Source organism: Protopterus annectens, chromosome 13.part0, assembly GCF_019279795.1.
Source record: "Protopterus annectens isolate FY-2018-M chromosome 13.part0, PAN1.0, whole genome shotgun sequence".
Classification (NCBI taxonomy): domain Eukaryota; kingdom Metazoa; phylum Chordata; order Ceratodontiformes; family Protopteridae; genus Protopterus; species Protopterus annectens.
In genome coordinates, this window is record NC_056747.1 from 165,566,604 (window position 1) to 165,584,419 (window position 17,816).

The following is a 17,816-nucleotide window of genomic DNA, read 5'->3' on the forward strand; positions in this document are numbered from 1 at the left end:
CCCCCATCTGTCCAATGCCCTAGAATCCCTGTCAGTGGGGGTAGGGTTTTTTGCAGCGGAAGCTTTGGGACCTTGAGAGATGGTTTCTGGGTCAGCAGCAGGGTTTTTGAAAAGGAATTTATGGGAGTCAGGAACCCTGTAGTACCTGTCTGGCTTAACAGAAGCTGGAGGTAAGGGGTCAGTGGTCAGACTGGACTCTGAAAATACATCAACAATGTCTAACACAGGTGGAATATAGCTAGGGTCCTGTGTTGTGGTAGTAAAACGAAGTCTCTGAGCCTTTTCTTAGATTCTGAAAAATCTTGGCTCTCCCCGTGGAAATGCTCCCTCATGGTATGCAAGGTTTCCCCAAAAGAGTAATCCTCAGAAGGAGAGGCTGAAGGGATAGATTCTTCAGCATCAGAATCCTCATAGGGAGGAAGAGAGTATTCCTGATCAGAAGAGGAATCAGATGAAATGGAAACCTGATTTGATGATTCATATTCTGTCGCTTGCCTAGGCCTTTTATCAGGTGGGGGATGGGAACCCCTGATCAAAGTAATTAAGTCTTCGGCCATTTTCAGCATCTGTTTTTTGGGCATGGAGGCCTGTCCATGAGGCTTGTTGTACTTGTTTCTTTCTCTTTAAGTGTGCTTTAGTCTTTGCCTTTGAAGCTGAAGTTGTTTTAATGTATAATTGACTTGGCCTGAAAACACCCTCAGAAGCCGATGCCTGCTCAGTGGCTCCGGACCCATCTGAGGGAATAGTCTCGGACGGACAAATACTTTGAGCCTCCAGCGGCCTAGGCGACTCTACGCGGGAGTCGGTAATGGCCTGCGGGTCTAAAGTAGCGGGCATCAGAGGCTGCGAAGGCGCATCACTAAGAACCCGCGACTGGCTTAGAAGAAGCCTAGTCAGTTTTGGACCTCAGATGCCTGTCCTTTTCTTTGCGTTTCTTGTGAATTCCGGTAGTCGGATGGCTATCCGACGACATTGTATAATTAAATCTTCTGCCAAAATAGTGTAATGCAAAATCATACCGACGCTTAATAGTGCACTGGTTAAATCTAGCACAAAACCGACAACTAGCAACGTCGTGGTCAGGGCCTAGGCAAGGAATACAGTAAGAATGAAAGTCCTTATGAGGTATTTGCTTCCCAGAAGAAATACAATTATTAACTTTTTCTGACATCTGTCTGGAGCAAGAAAAAAGTTTCCCCAACGGGGTACTTAGCTTTTAATGTAGACTTCGGATCTGAAATCCGAACATGAAAATCTCGGCCGACCGGAACTTGGGAACTGCTTATGCTTCTGCACCGTGCGGCAAGAAAGACTGAAGAAAATGGCGTCGGCTGCATCTTTTATACCCTTGGCACACCGACGTCAGGGAAGAGGCAACAGCAATTGACGCGGGACCTAGAATTTGGAATTCAGGCCGACTGAGGGTAGCCTGCCAGCAGGATAACCCAAGTGTAATGACTGCAACAGTGAAACACAAAGAACATCTGATTGTGCATAGAGCCTGCCCTGAAATGTAGATATTTCCTGCAAGATTCCCTTATAGGGATGTGCAGATAAGCTTCTTTTAAGTGTAGGGTGACCAGCCAGGAGTCCTTGGCTAGCATAATGAAGCAGCTGTTGGGAGTGTAAGCATTTTGAAATTTGGTACCACCAGGAAAGTGTTGAGAATTGACAGATCCAGGATAGGGCGCCAAGAGTTTTCTTTTCTGGGCACCAGAAACAGCCTAGAGTGGAAACCCTGTCCCCTTTGCTCTACTGGGACAGGCTGAATAGCCCTGATACTGAGATGAGAAAGTACTTGCTTTTGGGCCTCTGCCCACTGGTTTGGGGGAAGGTCTGGCAATCCACTTGGGGTTAGCAGAGAGTGGAAGTAGAATCCGTATCCCTGGGATACAACATTTAAGAATCATCTGTCCTGGGTAATGTACTCCCAGTTTTTTGCATGCAAGGTGAGTTTTCTTCCTAAGGGTGCAAGCACTTGGGCATGGCTGGGAAGGATGAAGGACACGTCACTGTAAATTTTTTTCCATAAGGGGGTGGCTTACCACTCCCTGTTTTTGAGGTGGGAGCACTCCATTGTTTAGATCTGTGCACACTGTGGTCTGTTGCCCCTGGGTTTGGACTGAGAAGATCTGGGAGGGACTGGAAAGTACCAGTTCTTTGAAGGCCAATACCTACTGAATCTAGGTGGCTGCACCTGTAGGAAATCTTTAACAGTTTGCATAGATTTAGCTTTTTCCTCCATCTTTTTAAGAACTACTACTGCTCTTGTGCCAAACAAATGTTCTTGGTTTAATGGAGCATCTAGTAATTTTGCTTTGACATGGTCTGGCAAGATTTCATCCTTCAGCCAAGCATGCCTTCAAAGAACAGGCCCAGTGACAGCAGCCCTGCAAGATGCTTCTAAGGCATCAAAACCACACTGCAAAGTATGTTTTCCAACTTGGGTTTGCAGAATGCATCAACTCTTGTAAATTTTTATTTTCTGCACAATCAGAAATCAACATCATTTTTTGTTTAATTAGTTCCATAATATGCTGCTGGTACTTCAACATGTGAAACTGGCAATTTAATGCTTTGATTGCAAGATTTGCAGAGATATTTACCTTCTTCCCCCATCTGTCTAAAGCCCTAGAATCCCTGTATGAAGGGGTTAGGTTCCTGGGAAAAGGTCTCTGGATCAGCAGTGGGATTTTTGAAAAGAAATTTGTGCGAGTCAGGTACTCAGTAGTACCTGTCAGGCTTTCTAGGAGCTGGTGGCAAAAGTATCAGGGGTAAGACTGGATTCCATGAAGATATCTACAATTTCCAGAACAGGGCCCTATGCTAAGGCAAGTTTAAAAATTCCCAGAGTCTCTTTTTCGACTGTGGGTAGTCCTGGCACTCCCAGAAGAAATTCTCTCTGAGGGTATATGCAAGGTTTGACCGAAAGAAAAGTCCTCGGGGGGGGGGGGGGGGCAGAGGGAATGGAATCCTCTGCATCTGAATCCTCACAGGTAGATAAGGGCATGTCCTGGTAATCAGAGGGGTCAGAGTCATCGGACTCATGATCTGCAGAATCAGAAGGAAAATCAATTCTTTGTTTTTTAGAGTGGGAAGGCGGACTTCCCCTGATAAAAATAATAACGTCTTCAGCCATTCTAAGCATTTGTTTCTGTGGCATGGGAGCTTGAGAATGCGCTTTGGTCATTGGTTTCCTAGGCATAATGCGAACTCTGACCCTGAGAAATTCGGTAGTTTTTGTCAGAAACAAAGTAGTTGGTTTAATACGAACATCGGAAGGTCTGAATACACCCTCAGAAGCCAGTGCCTGCACAGCGGCTCTGGACCCAACCAAGGTAGAGACATCCGCAGGTTCCACAGTCGAAGAAGCATCTTGTGGCATACTGGACTATGAACGGGTCTCAGTAGAGGCCTGCGAATCTGTAGAAGCAGGTACCAGGGGCTGCGAAAGCACCTCACCGAGTACCGGCGGACTGGCAACTAGCTTAACGGAAATATTGTCGGCAGTTTTGGACCTCTGCGGTCTGTCTCTGTCTTTATCCTTACATTTTTCAGAAGATCGGTAGTCGGATGGCTTATTGAAGCCAATTCAGAATACGGAGAACGAGAGCAAAATAATTTAGCTACAAAGATAGCCCAATGACGAATAGTTCAGGTGTTGAACAGGGCACAAAATCGACAGCGAGGAACGTCGTGGTCTGGGCCTAAACAGGTGACGCAGTAAGAATGAAAATCTCTGTGAGGTATTTGCTTTCCGCAGGCAAGACCATTGTTAACTGACATCAGTTAGAGCAAGAAAAAAGGATCCCCAATGGGGTACTTAACTTTAGAAGACTTTAGGTTTGAAACTCGAACAACAAAAATTTCAGGTAGCGGCTGATGGGCACTTGCAAACTGCTTCTGCTTTAGACACCGCTCAGCAAGAAAAGCTGATGTAATAGCATTGGCTACATGTTTTATACCCCTGACGTCATGTAAGAGATGACAGCATCCGACGCAGAAATTCCAAGACTCTGGTATTTGGGCTGACTGACCTGCAGCAGATAACCCAAGTGTGATGACTGCAACAGTGAAACACGAAGAACATGGATAGTGCCTCTAGAATTTAGGTACAGGGGAAACTAACACTTGCCTCAGGCCTTGTATAACCTTACCCTTATCTGAAGGACTTCAAACAATTCAGCAGCAGTGCCAAACAGTTTCTGGCTGTCTAAGGGGGAATCTAAAGGTTGGGCCTTAATGTCCTTGGGTAAGACTTGAAGCTGCAACCAACAGCATCTCCTCATGACAGAACCACTTGCAGCTGACCTACAAGAGACATTAGCGGAATCATAGTTGCATTTAATGGAAAGGCAAGCCACCCGAGAATCAAAATGCAGAAGAGAAAGGGCAGAAGTCTTATTGCCAGAATTAGGCATAATCAGTAAACAGCCCAACACCCTAGTTGGAAAAAAAGAGCCAGAACATACCTAGTCATGTGGATTTGATAATTAATGGCCCTAAATGCAAGGAAGCAAAAGTATACACTTTCCCCATACTTCTCAATAATATGGCTGTCCTTTTAAGAAGGTAAAAACTTGGAAGAGGACAGTTTGGATGGCTTACATGTGGGCATGGAAATAGCAACAGGAACAAATGAAGGACTTTTGTACAAATACTTATGATTCTCAGGGACTTAATAAAATGTACACAGTGGAAGGTGGAGGATCCAGATGGCCCTCAAGAAAACCACTAACCAAAAACTAACCATGACATCTGAGGAGTCAATGAAAATAAATACTATGGTGTTAAAATCACAATGTTTAGTTACAATTATGAAAGCTTAACAGTCTCACCGCATTTTCATCCACAAACACAGGACTTATTCAGATAAAGTAAAGTTGTGTAACATCTACCATAACCATGAATGTTCTTCTCTTCCACATTGCAGTATTCTGTACAGTTGTTTTTTTTTTCTTATTTCTTGCTACCCAAACGTCTGGCCAGTATACAAAAGTCTGCAGTCACTGCATGGGACATCTGATGTGTCTAGCAGAACATGGGCCATAAAAGTGACATCTGTGCACACCAGACTTCGGAACTGAGCTCCCCGGTCAGAACTACTCCCAGAGATGGTAGTGCAAGTCCCGTGCCATCCAAGAAGGGAAATGCCCGATATCAGGAGGGGAAGGTGGGAGGGAAGGAATACTGCAACATGGAAGAAAAGGACATCTATGGTTATGGCAAGATTTTACACAACTTTTCTATGTCCTTCTATTCACATGCTGCAGTATTCTGTACAGTTAGGTGAGTGCCAAAACTCACTGTGAGGAAGAGGGTGGTTGCCTAGGAAAATTCTCCAGGAATCCATTGAGGATAGCCCTGGCAAATCCTGCCCTGGACCTGGAAATCTGGTCTATTTTGTAATGCTTTGTGAAAGTGTGCACAGACGACATGAGTGGCTTCTTCAAGAATAGTGGAAGTGTCCAGGCCTTTGAAGAAGGCTCCAGATGAGTCCATTGCCAGAGTGGAATGTGCTTTAACACTCCCTCATAATGGTTTCCTGTGGTGTATGTAGAAAAAGGTAATAAGCCCTGGAAATCCAGGCTGAAATGGTTTGCTTAGTTACTGCTTTCCCCAGGGCCCTGGGATGGAAGGAGACAAACAATTGGTCAGACTGTCTGATGGGCTTGGTTTTGTGCAGACAGAATCTGTGCTGTCTGTGCACATCAAGGAAATGAAGCACTCTCTCACTGCGGGTTTGGGAAGAAAGTGGGTAGGTTGATGGCTTCATTTAAAGAAAGGTCATTGACCACCTTGGACATGAGGGATGGGTTGATTCTGAGGATTACCCTATCTCTGTGGAAGATGAGAAAGGTGGAATAGCAATGAGAGCTTGCAATTCAAACTCTTCTAGCTGAGGTCAAGGTCACCCAGCAGAACAATCTTCTATGTGCAGTGTTTTAGGGAAGCTATGGATGTTGGCTCAAAGGGAGGGAGTGTGAACTTCTTTAAAACATAGTTCAGGTCCCATGGAGGTGGAATGGGCTTCCTTGATGGTCTGAGGTGAAGTACCCCCTTAAGGAACAGCTTTGCAGGCAATCTGTAAGCTAAGGGGGGAGGTCCACAGGTAGGTAGGTAGGCAGGTAGAAATGGCATAGAAATGGGCCTTAATGGAGGAGAATGCTAACCCTGTCTGCAAAAGTTTACAGGTAAGACAGCAATAGGGGAACCTGGCTTTGCAATGGGTCCAGCTGCCTTCTAAGACACCATATGGAGAATATTTTCCACTTGGACACGCAAGATCTCCTGGTATTAGTTGACCTGGCCTTGTGCAAGACAGTGAGCATGTCCTTGCTGTATAGGTGTCTGAAAGGGATCAGAATCCTATCACCCACAAGGTGAGGTGTAGAGAATGCCAGTGTGGGTGGATTTGGGTTCCCCTTGCTCTGTGTGATTACGTCTACTGGGGTAACCTGCGGTGATTGCTTTTGGCTAATAGCACGAGGAGGGGGAAACCAATGCTGTCTTGGCCAATAGGGAGTCACCAGCAAGATTTTCAGCTTGTCTTGCTGGATCTTCAGCAAGACTTTCTGAACAAGAGAGAAGGGGAGAATACATAGAGAAACATACCCTTCCAGGAGACTGAAAAGGCATCTGTTGCCATCGCCAAAGGTTCTGGCAGTCTGGTGCAAGAGGAGGAAAGTTGTCTGTTCATGGTGGAAGCAAACCGATCCATACTTGAGGTGTACCCCATCGGTGGACAAGGTTCAGGAAGACATGCCTGTGTAGCATCCATTCATGGGACATCGTCATGGATCTGCTGAGGGAATCTGTCAGAGTTCTATTGGGAAGGGATGTACACTGCCTGAAGAGCAACTCCCTGACCGGTGGCCAGTTTCCACACAAGGACAGCTAGTCTGCAAAGAAAGACAGATTTGGTTCCCCCTTGCTTGTTGAGATACAACAGCACTGTGGTATAGTCTGTGCAAAACATTAGGGGTCCCTGTTGTAGCCTGGGCGGACAGGCCTTCAAGGCCAGTAGTATTTGCTCTCATTTTTTTTACACTGATGTGTTCTTTCCTGTGTGGTTCTGGCCAAACTCTCTGCACTTTTAGGAGCTCCAGCATTGCTCCCCAACCGAGGTCTGGGGTGTCTGTGTACACTACCTGTATTGGTGGTGGGAGTTGGAGTGGAAGACCCGGGTTGAGCTTAACCTGGATCAGCCACCAATGGATCTCCTGTTTGAGGCAGTGCAAGAGGGGCACCCTGTACTCCAGAGGGTGGGAGTTCTGCATCCAAACAGACCTGAGGTACCATTGCAGTGTGTTGCTGACTATGAAGTTGCTGCAAATATATCAAAAAAGGCAGCTAAAACAGGAGGGACTGCAGAAGATCTGGGTGAGTTCATTTGCAAGAGTTCATAATATCTCATTTAAATGTCAGAAACTTGGAAAGTCCCACTTAACGAATTGTATCATATGGATCACTGTTTCCCCAGAACACAATTCTTCAATAGGGGAGTTGGAGACGGTGAACCTTCATCATCAGACCCCATGGCAAGAGAAGAGTGGATCTGAGAGGTTTATGGCAATGAATCCAACAGAAGAATCTAAATCCCTAGGCCTCTTAGAATAGGTAGAAGACTAGGGAGTAGAAGTAGGGACAGACTACCCTTGTCGAGGTTTCAGGGTCTTAAGGGCATTCAACAATTCTTGAGAAAAACCCTGATACCCTTTGTGAGGATCTTCAGCTACAGTAGCCACGTCTGGTTTTCTGTTTCTTTTTTAAAGGAACAGCTGTTGTGACAAACATAGGAAGTTCAGACCCCTGCCTAGATTCAATAAGAGTACCAGACATCTATTCCCTGACTAAAATTTGAGGAATCCCCCTAGGCCCCTCAGATATAATCAGCTGTGGTTCCCCCTTTATATTAGTACCAGACTTATGCACAATTTCAGTGAACATGACAGCAAGCAGCTCAACATCGGTCTTGAAATGGGCCATGGTAGAGGGAACTGTCATGAGCACTGGATAATCCCTGGTTCTTCATCCAACCTGAGGGAGATGTCCAGTGGAAGCTGAACAGCAGCAGAATCAGTAAGTGCCCTTTTTTTTTTTAAAGTGGCGGATGAACTTCAGGGCAGGTGGGTTTGGTTATGGTACCCTGATCCAAAAGCTTTCAATTTTTTTTTCTCTTCAAATACATAGAAAGGGATGGCAGATTGTCACTGAGTGTCTTAGGGACAAATGCCTGACAAATATCACATTAAATATGGTAATGCAAAGCACACATACAAAAAAGGCACTTCTCATGTCTGTCTTTATGGAGAAAGTGCCTCCCACACTCATTTTCCTTTCCTGGATGACACTATAAAACTACAAGGAGGAAAAAAGGAAGGAACCCCAATGGGGTGTTTATCTTTAGAAGGCTCAGTAGATAAACCAGCTGAAGGATTACACAGAGATAGCAAAGTTGTTCTGACAATTAGGCATCTGTATGTCACAACTCTGACAAATAACGCCTGGAAGGTGTAAAGGCTTTGGTATGCTGGGTGGACATTAGGCCATAGCTGGTGGACATTAGGCCATAGCTGGCAGGATATCCCAACAGTGATGAGGAAGGACATTCACTGATCAGTCTTGCAGACTGAATGTCTTGCCTAAGAAGAATTTGAGCTAACTATGAACATCCATAAAGTGGAAGATCCCCCCCCCCCTTATTTTCTGGGTTAGGAAAGAAAGTAGGGAGACTGATTAAGGGACAGCTCAGTAACTTCTTTAGGTATAAAAAAGGGACTGACACACAATGACACACTTGCCATTATGGAAGATTAAGAAAGGTGGGTCAGGCCATCAGGGCCTGTAGCTCTCAAACTCGTGTAGATGAGGTAAGGGCAACTATGAGTATGGTTATCAAAGTACAGAATTTGAAGTGGGCAGAAGCTGTTAGTTCAAAAGGCGGAAGAGTATTTTTTTCCAGAACAAAATTAAGGTCCCATGGAGGCAGAATAGCTTTACTAGGAGGCTTTAGGTGCAGTACACTCTTCAAAAACTGTTTTACCTCTCGTCTAGACAGAAGAGAAGGGTGGACAGATACACAGATAAGGCCGAGAGGTACATCTTATTGAGGAGTATGTCAGTCTAGACTTTAAGAGCTCACACAAATAAAATAGGGAACGGGAGCATTTGTTTGTATAGGGTTTATGAGCATGGCATCAAATAGAAAATCACTTCCATTCAGCTATGTAATATTTCCGGACAGTACACTTCCTTGCCTCTTGGAGAACCTGAAGCATGTCCTCAGAAGACAGGATCCTGATCCCTTTCAGAAACCAATCATCCATAAAGTCAGGTTGAAAGATGACAGGCTGAGGTGAAGAAGAGACCCTCTGTTGTGTCAACATGTCCACTCTGTGAGGAAACGTTTGATGATGACCCATCAATAGGTGGGTAAGGAAAGGGAACTAATGATACCTTGAGCAAATGGAAGCCATCAGAAGGATCTTTTGTTTGTCGCTCTGGATCTTTAGTAAGGCCTTTGGGAGAAGACAAAGCCTGACTGGAAGGAAAGCATACAGGAACCCTCCCTTTCCAATAAAGGAACATGCCATTTGTTGTCCATGTTTCAAGAAAAGGAGCCTTAGAGGAGAGAGGAAGCTGCTTGTTGTGGATGAGCTAAATAAGTCTGTCTATGGGATATCTCGTTTGTTGACCATCTCTAGTAAGACCTCCCTGTTTAGCATCCATTAATGTGAGTCATCCCTTGTTCCGTTTATAAAATCTAGAAAGACATTCTTCTGTGAAGGGATGTAAACAGCTTGAACTGACAGGTTTGCTTTTGTGGTCTGATCTCACACTATAAGAGCTAGACTACATTGCTGATAAGATTTGGTTCCCCTTGCTTATGTACAACATGACAATGATGTTTATCTGTAAAAACAGTAAAAGGTCCTGGAGCTCATAAGTTTGAGAAGGTCTGCAGAGCCTGAAAGACAGCCCACATCTCCTTCAGGTTGATGTGCTATAGCTTCAGATTCACTGGTCCTGAACTCTCAGGAGCTTGGATATGCCACTCATGCAACATCTGATGTTGTGGCATCTGTTGTTTGAAAAGCAAGCCCGATTTGAAAATTACTTATGATGCTCACCGTTAGCTTTCTTTCCTTAAGCAGAGGAGAAGAGAAATTTGAGTGCCCAGAGAATGGGAGTGCTGAGACCAAATGCATTTCAGGGACCACTGGATCCTTCTTACATGCAGCCTGGCAAAAGGAACCACAGGTATGGTTGCAGACATGAATCCCAGTGGCCTAAGGATTTCTCCTGCACTGCAAATCTGTAGTAGTAGGAGAAACTGGAAATAACAAGAGAGACTCTGTGCCTTGACCACAGGCAGAAAAGCCCGCATACGTTTAGTGGCTAATCTGCAGCCCAAGACAAGTATGTCTTAGTTTGGTTCCAGTGTGCATTTCTTGAAATTGATCATGAACCCTAGGGTAGGGGACACAGTGAAGCTGAGATGGAGCAAAATAGTTTCTAGAGAGGGTGCCTATATTAACAAATCATCCAAGTAAGGGAATGCTTGAATTTCTGGAGGCCTGCAGAAAGCTATGCCTGGAGCCAGACACTTTGTGAAGACCCTGGGAGCTGTAGAAAGTCAAAGCTGAGAACTAAAAGTGTAATAAGTAAGTCAGAAACCTCAAGATGTCCTGAAGGAAGGGTGGATTAGAATGTGGAAGTAGACAGCCCTTAGATCCAGGGACATCAGAGAGGCTTATGAAGTATGAAGGGCAAAAGAGTTTGGATGGACAGCATCTTTGCTGACAGTGGACAGATTCAATACAGGTTTCCAAACCTTTTCCTGGAACAAGGAGAAGTCTATAATAGAACTCTTCTCCCGAGTACTGTTGTGGCACAGGGTCTATTGTGTCTTGGTTCTTCAAGACTTGAATGATGGGAGAAACAAACTTTATTGGATTGTGAGGTGGAGTGGGGATGCCCTTGAATGGAAGGACTTCCAAGTCACTCTGTAACCATGTTGAATAATGGAAAGAACTCATTTATCTAAGGTAATAAGCTGCTACTTTTCTACAGTAGAGGTGAGTCTGCTGGACATGGGGAAACGAACAGAGGGAGAACTAAGGGGTCAGGCTAACTGGTCTGGATAGGCAGGCCTCCCACATTTAGAATCCCTGTCTGGTTTCTCTTGAAATCTCTTCCTATGCATTTTGTATACCTTATGGGGGGGGTCCTGGACTCCCTGTGGCAATGGAAGCCAACTTTGCAGGATATTTTCTCTAGTATCAGGGAACTGAGGTAAGGAAAATGTGTGCTCAATCCCCCATTTTCTCCTGTTCTTGCACAATTTTAAAGAAAGTGGCTGCATGACTGCCAAACAACAGATACTTATTCAAAGGAGAATCTAGAAGCTTGGCTTTAATGTCCTCAAGGAGGGACTGACAGCACAGCTATGCATACCTTCTAAAAAACAAACCTGTAGCAGTTGCTCTGGAGGAAAACTTCCACTATTTCATAGCTGCATTTGATGCTAATTTTAACCACTTGTGAAGCCTAAGCCAACACAGATATACCAACTGCCTACTGGATTTAGTCGTTTGAATCTGACAATTAAGAGGTACGACTTTTGAAGGTTTGTCTGTAGCCAAAGCAAACACAGACGGAACTGCCAAAGGATTCTTGTATAGAAACCTTACATTTTCGGGTACTTTACATAATCTATCAAGCCTCTTAGAGGGTTAACGTCTGAGAGTCAGGAGTAGTAAAGTAGATGGAAAGGCATCAAGAAAGGCCTCTAAGTCAAGAGGGACAGAAGCAGGAGTACCTACCTGTAAAAATTATACTAGCCTTTTTGCACATCAGAAATCGGTTTTCATTTCCATTCAAAGTATTTTGTATGGTAAAATGGTTTCCCCAAATGAAGCTTCTTCAACAGGGTAATCCAGGGATAAGGAATCATCATCATAGGACACTTGGGCTGGATAATGGATCTGAAGTGTTGGCCAAGGTGTGTTCATCAGAGGCAGAGTCCACATCCACATCCTCAGATGATTATTCTAAATGTCCCTTTTGGAGTGTAGCAAGAGCAGATGATGCAAAAGATGGTGGCAAGTGCCATTATGGCCTTAAATAGGCCATGGGAGAAATATATCCACTCCTTTTCTTCGGATATTTGGGGAGAGAAAACATTTTTAGTTTTCTTTTTAGGTGTGACATCTGCTTTCACAAGATGTGGAGGTTCCAACCCTTGACATACCTTAATAAGAGACCCTGGTGTTTCCTCTATAAATAAATTTTGTGGTATACCTTTAGAGATTATATGGAGTTTCCCCTTCTCATCAGTGTAGGTAGCATTCATTGCTTTGGACGTGGGAACCTCAGACACCACATTGGCTTTTGCAGTGGTTGCAATAGAGCCTCATCTGAGAAGACTTTGGGTGTACTGTAGGTTCCGAGACCTCAGCAGGTATGTCCGAGTCTGATTGGGCAGGCATACCTGCCAGACCTAGACCTCCCACATTTCTCCTTTGGTATAGGTAAGATGTCAGGAGTGGAATGGTCCAAAATCTTAGGCTGGGTTAGGCTCTTAAGGCACTACGTTTCCAGGTTCATACTTGAGGAAGAAGGTCATGTCCATAAGGTTTTAAATGCAAAGGAGTGGCAGACTATATACAATTCTTACAACTGTACCCTGCATCTAAAAAGTTCCCCAACGGGGCACTTACCTAAACAAGTGAAGGCAAATTACTGTGTAGAACAGAAATGACAGGTGCAGGACCTGCATTTTGGACTGGCAGGAAGAGAGAGGAGGTTTTACGCTCATGTCTACTTATGCCCATGGGCTTAGGTCATGCATTAGATGTACAGCTCTATGGTGGAAGGTTTAGGTTTTGGCACCCAGCTCAATGTCCATGTTGCCTGATCAGATATCCCAACACTTTAGAATACTGCAACAGTGATCTAAAAAAGGGCATGTTTTTCAGGAGTACAACATGGTAGTTTTTAAAAACTCTCTATAAAATACTTTTGTCAGAAACGCTGGGGGAGCAAATTGCTGTAAAACTGAGGAAATTATTCTTTTCAGCTGTGAGACAGACCCTGAACTGTCTATAAATAGTAGGATCTTTTATAGAGGTCTTTAGAAAAGGGAAGGGTCAAATTGCATAAAAAGACAGAAAACGTAGGAGCATTTGATTGATGGCATCAAGGATCAAGATCCAAATTTTTTATCCAAATAAATCTGCTGGGACTCTGAAGACAACAGCTGTACGTTACATGGAATATGCTGTAATGGATCATCAGCTATTATGGGGATGCAGGAATTCCTAAAAAGCTACACCAAAATCCCAGTGATGGAAAAGGGATTACCAATCCCAAGAATCAAGGAAGGTCATTAAAATTGTGTCTAGTACATCTGCATTTTTAGATGGTAACAGACACACAAACCAACATTTCAATTCACTAATACCTAAAAATCAGCGCAGGTAGCATAAGAATTATTCCCAAACCCCCAAGAACTCTATGCCACTTGATGTGCATTTAAAAACTGCATAAATGAGAAAATCTTGAATGGTTTCATCCTCAACTGCAGACTAATATAAAACTCTGCATACACCTTTACTGACATCAGCTTACATTCCATGACAGTACATACCCAAGTTATCAGCAAAAACAGCACAGAACCATTTAGGAGTTACAAAAGTTTTTAATCACTAACTTCAAAAATAGTGTCTTACAGATAATGGCTACTAGAAACACCAGATTAAAATAATGTCATAGATCAATAATATGTTGCTTTTCTTAAGATGCTTTAATAAATCAAATAAATACAAATATTTACAATTACATAACCATAAAAATATTTAACACCAGGTCATGATGCAACTTAAAACAAATGCATGTTCACTAACCATAACAGCATCCTCACAATATACAGTTTGCATTCTACACACTAGTCAGAGTTTTTAGCAGTTCTACCCAAGAAAGAAAATTCAACTGACTATAGGAGGCACGGAAAAGATGTGGGGTCAAAAGTCAATCTAGAAAATGAAAGCGGATCCCATGCAGACAACAGACCATATTGTGTTGACTTTGTGTTTTGTTTTAGAAGTTACACATATCATATATAGCAGCAACCCAAGACAAACAAATATACGTAACTTGCAAAATGTGCCACAACCTATTTGGAATCCGAACCATGCAAATACTTATTAAATAATATATCCTTTTTAAGTGAAAACAACACACACATCTAAAAACCTACACTCCTACTTTAGCATTCAAGAAGCAAGTACAGCATTATATAACAGGATTTAAATTTTTGATTTACCTTTGGAATAATCTGCTTCTGCTTGTTACTTTTCCTGTCAAAATATTTAAACAAACATATTAAGAAAAACAGTCTGAAATAAAACTATTTGAGCTAGTGATACAAGCCATGCAGTGCAAGTTTAGTGTGGTTTAAGCAATCAACATATCCTAAAAAGGCAGAAAAGGAAAATATGGAAGCCTGCAGACAATTTACACACTGAATAAGCATCATTACAAAGACCCAAATGCAGAGAAAACTACCATGGTGTGGAAAAAGACTCTGGTCAAAACTGATTAGGTAAAGATAGCATCTTACTACTGTGCTGTCTTTGCTTACAGTTTATAAAAATGAAAAAAAAAACATGATCTTAAGAGGTTCTACAGGAGTATGCATTACCATAGGGGTCAGTTTCACAATTCTAGATGCACCCACCTAAAAGCCTCATGTCCATGTCTAAAAGAATGTGCTCCTGTCTTCACCCATCACAGCATCTCCTATACCTGAATTAAGAAGCTATGCTCATAGACAAAGACTGCAGTTTTTCCCAACAAATATGCTTTTCTGAAAAGGGATACAACTTCAACATTTACTACATCTTCAATCTTATTGGCTGAATTTCCTATATGCAAAATTATAACTGAAAACTACATCCATGTACAAAAGAGGGGGAATGGCAGGTTGTAAAATAGGGACTTACTTTACAAGCTCCTCTTGACCATCAAAATATACAGAGAACTCCTGCATAACTGTTTTGTTTTAGTAAGACCTACCTCAGGTAGTGAAATATCCTGGCCAAAAAGATGCAAACTGGCACAAAAAAGCACCTATGACAATGCTGTGCAAAAACAGGTGCTGCTCCTGGGACACACAACACTGCTTACAGTACTGTTTTGTGGAATAGGGAGGCTAATTTCTGGGAATACACTCAGTGTCTTATCCTTTAGAAGAAACATTAAACTGAAATCCTATTTGCTTGAGTTGGTGTCAGCTAAGGTGGATGTAAAAGATCCCACAGCACTTATGAAAAACAGAAAGGGTCCTTTACATAAAAAAGCAACTCATTTATAAAATAAATATTTATAAGTGTACAGATATATTGATATACAAAAATCTGTTTACACAATCATACTAAATTTTCATGCCTGTTAGCTACTTCATTTTACATAACCATCTGATTTTACTTAATACTGTTGCTAAAATCCATTTACCATTCAATTTCATTTATTCTTTTATTCCATATAACATTAAATAGAATTCTGTACTTCTAATTTTATATTGTCCATATTTTTTTCCCACTTTTATATCTTAAAAAATATTCTTTACATAGCTTTCCCCACAACTTTTATTTTTACTCTCTTTCATTTAAAAACAATGTTCCATAGTTTCTTCTTGACAATGTAAACACATTCTATCACTTTTCTACTTATATTGCATACTGCCTTTTATCAGAAATTTTATCCATTACAAGTCTCCACAAACAATCATGACATTCTACTTTCTGATTATACCATTTGCTTCCGATTTTTACCGATTATTTTTTTTCATCTGTTAGAAAAGTATATAAAACCATGGGAAAATCTACCTTTTTCGTTATCAATAATTTGTATTTTCCACAAAAATTCTTGGCAATATTTTATTTCCTCATTTATACACACTTTTTCACCACACCCCAAAACTTATCATTAACCCAAAACTTCCTTCTTTATTTACATACAAAACTCCTCTTTATTGGCTTTAATCTTGAACCCCATATAAATGAAAATATCTACAGCAACAGTTCCTTTACAAATACTGTTGGCAACATAAATACAATTGCTAAGTATGCCATTTTTCCCATCATTACTAAATTTACCAAAAAAGCCTTTTTTTTTTTTTTTTTAACAATAATTTATATGTTGTCCAGAAAATACAAGTCTTAGTTCTTCAAATTTTTCACACTGAATTCTACTTGCATCTTTATTCCCAAATTTGATACCAAATGAAGAAATTTCATTATGTAATATATATCCCCAATTTTTACTACATCTAAACCTTTATTTAAAGCCATCCCCGTCATCTCTAGACACTCATTAGTGCAAATTACTTTGATCCAAATTTTGTTTTTTGCAATTATTTAATCTCACCTGCATATGTTAAAAGAACTGGAATTCTTAACCCTTCAGGTGTTGTATACCCTGCCTCCCTCATTTTTTAATTTATTTTACATATCACATTCATAACTAATGCAAAGAGTACACAACTCGTTGGACTTCCCTTACACCACTCATCATATGTATCTCTTGGCTTACCCAGCGATTTGCATCTTTTCCATTCATATCAACCACAATTTCTCATTCTTAATTAATTCTTGACAACCCTTCCCCTTTACACTATGTATGCCATCTTCCATAATACTTTACATTTTAGTTTCAAATCTCTCTTGTGCTTTTATAACTTATTATTCAATACTATTTGTCTAAAGTTTTTCTTAAGTCTTCCTTCTTCCACATATATTTAAAGTATTCCACTACATAATTCTTTATACATAAAACCTTCATTTAACCATTCATTTTCATTCAATCTTTAAAAACATTTTCTGCCAGTCCCTTAAACTTTTTTTATACATTTCATAACCCATTCCATCTGCTCCTGCAGCCAAATCTATAGTAACTTCTTTTCCAAATCTTTCTTTTTCTGTTAACTTTTTTTTTTTTTTTTTTTACTCTCCATGTTTTTTTTCACTGCCTTCATTTTTCTTTAAAAATGTCTTGTCCATATTGTACTACACTATTCAATCTTTTCCTGAGTTCTATTTCTCCTTTTACATGTTCTTCTCATTACACTACCATCTTCCTTTACTAATCTGCTTTAGTAACTTCATACTACTTTTTCCTTTGTGTAAAAAACATATCTGCTTATATATCAATTCTTATATTTTTTTCTTGATTTCTTTCACATAATTCTGTTTGTCAAAGTACTTTCAATAATTATATTCTAAATTTTCCAATGTATCATTTGCTCTTGCATTTCTTTCTCTACTTTTCACATGCTGTCACGGTAAAACAAATGTATATATATATATTTTTCCTTAAATATCACCCTCCATTCAGACCATTTTTTATAAAATGTTTTCATAGTACTATGACCTTTCTAGAAATAAGTATTACTAATCTCTTTCCTTCTTCATTCCATGCTTTCTCATTTTTTACACCTTTGCCTATTTTTATAGACTCATTGTTTCCCTTTATCACTACCCAAACTGCAGGATGATCAGAAAATCCTGTTTCAACTACCTCTCCATCTCCTATAACTAAACCTCCTGATGCTACAAAACAATCTATTTCACTTCTATATATACCCTTTTGCAAGCCCATGACGTTTTGTCCCAAAGTGTTAACTTACCACCTCTCATAATGTCTTAACATTTTTCTTAAATCATTTCCTTTCTTTTTGCACTTACTTGAAATCACATCTCACGTTATGATATTCACATTTATCACTATATAGTCTAAAATCTGATGAAATA

At 41.2% G+C, this 17,816-nt stretch overlaps 1 protein-coding gene across 1 annotated transcript in view; it reads right to left on the minus strand.

The window, feature by feature from the left end:
* MYO9B (myosin IXB) overlaps nucleotides 1-17,816 on the minus strand; it is a 1,188,949-nt gene that overhangs the window by 749,733 nt on the left and 421,400 nt on the right. Inside the window, exon 15 of the mRNA XM_044054768.1 lies at nucleotides 14,330-14,363. Coding sequence (XP_043910703.1) covers nucleotides 14,330-14,363 — 34 coding nt within the window. The remainder of the gene's footprint in view (nucleotides 1-14,329; nucleotides 14,364-17,816) is intronic.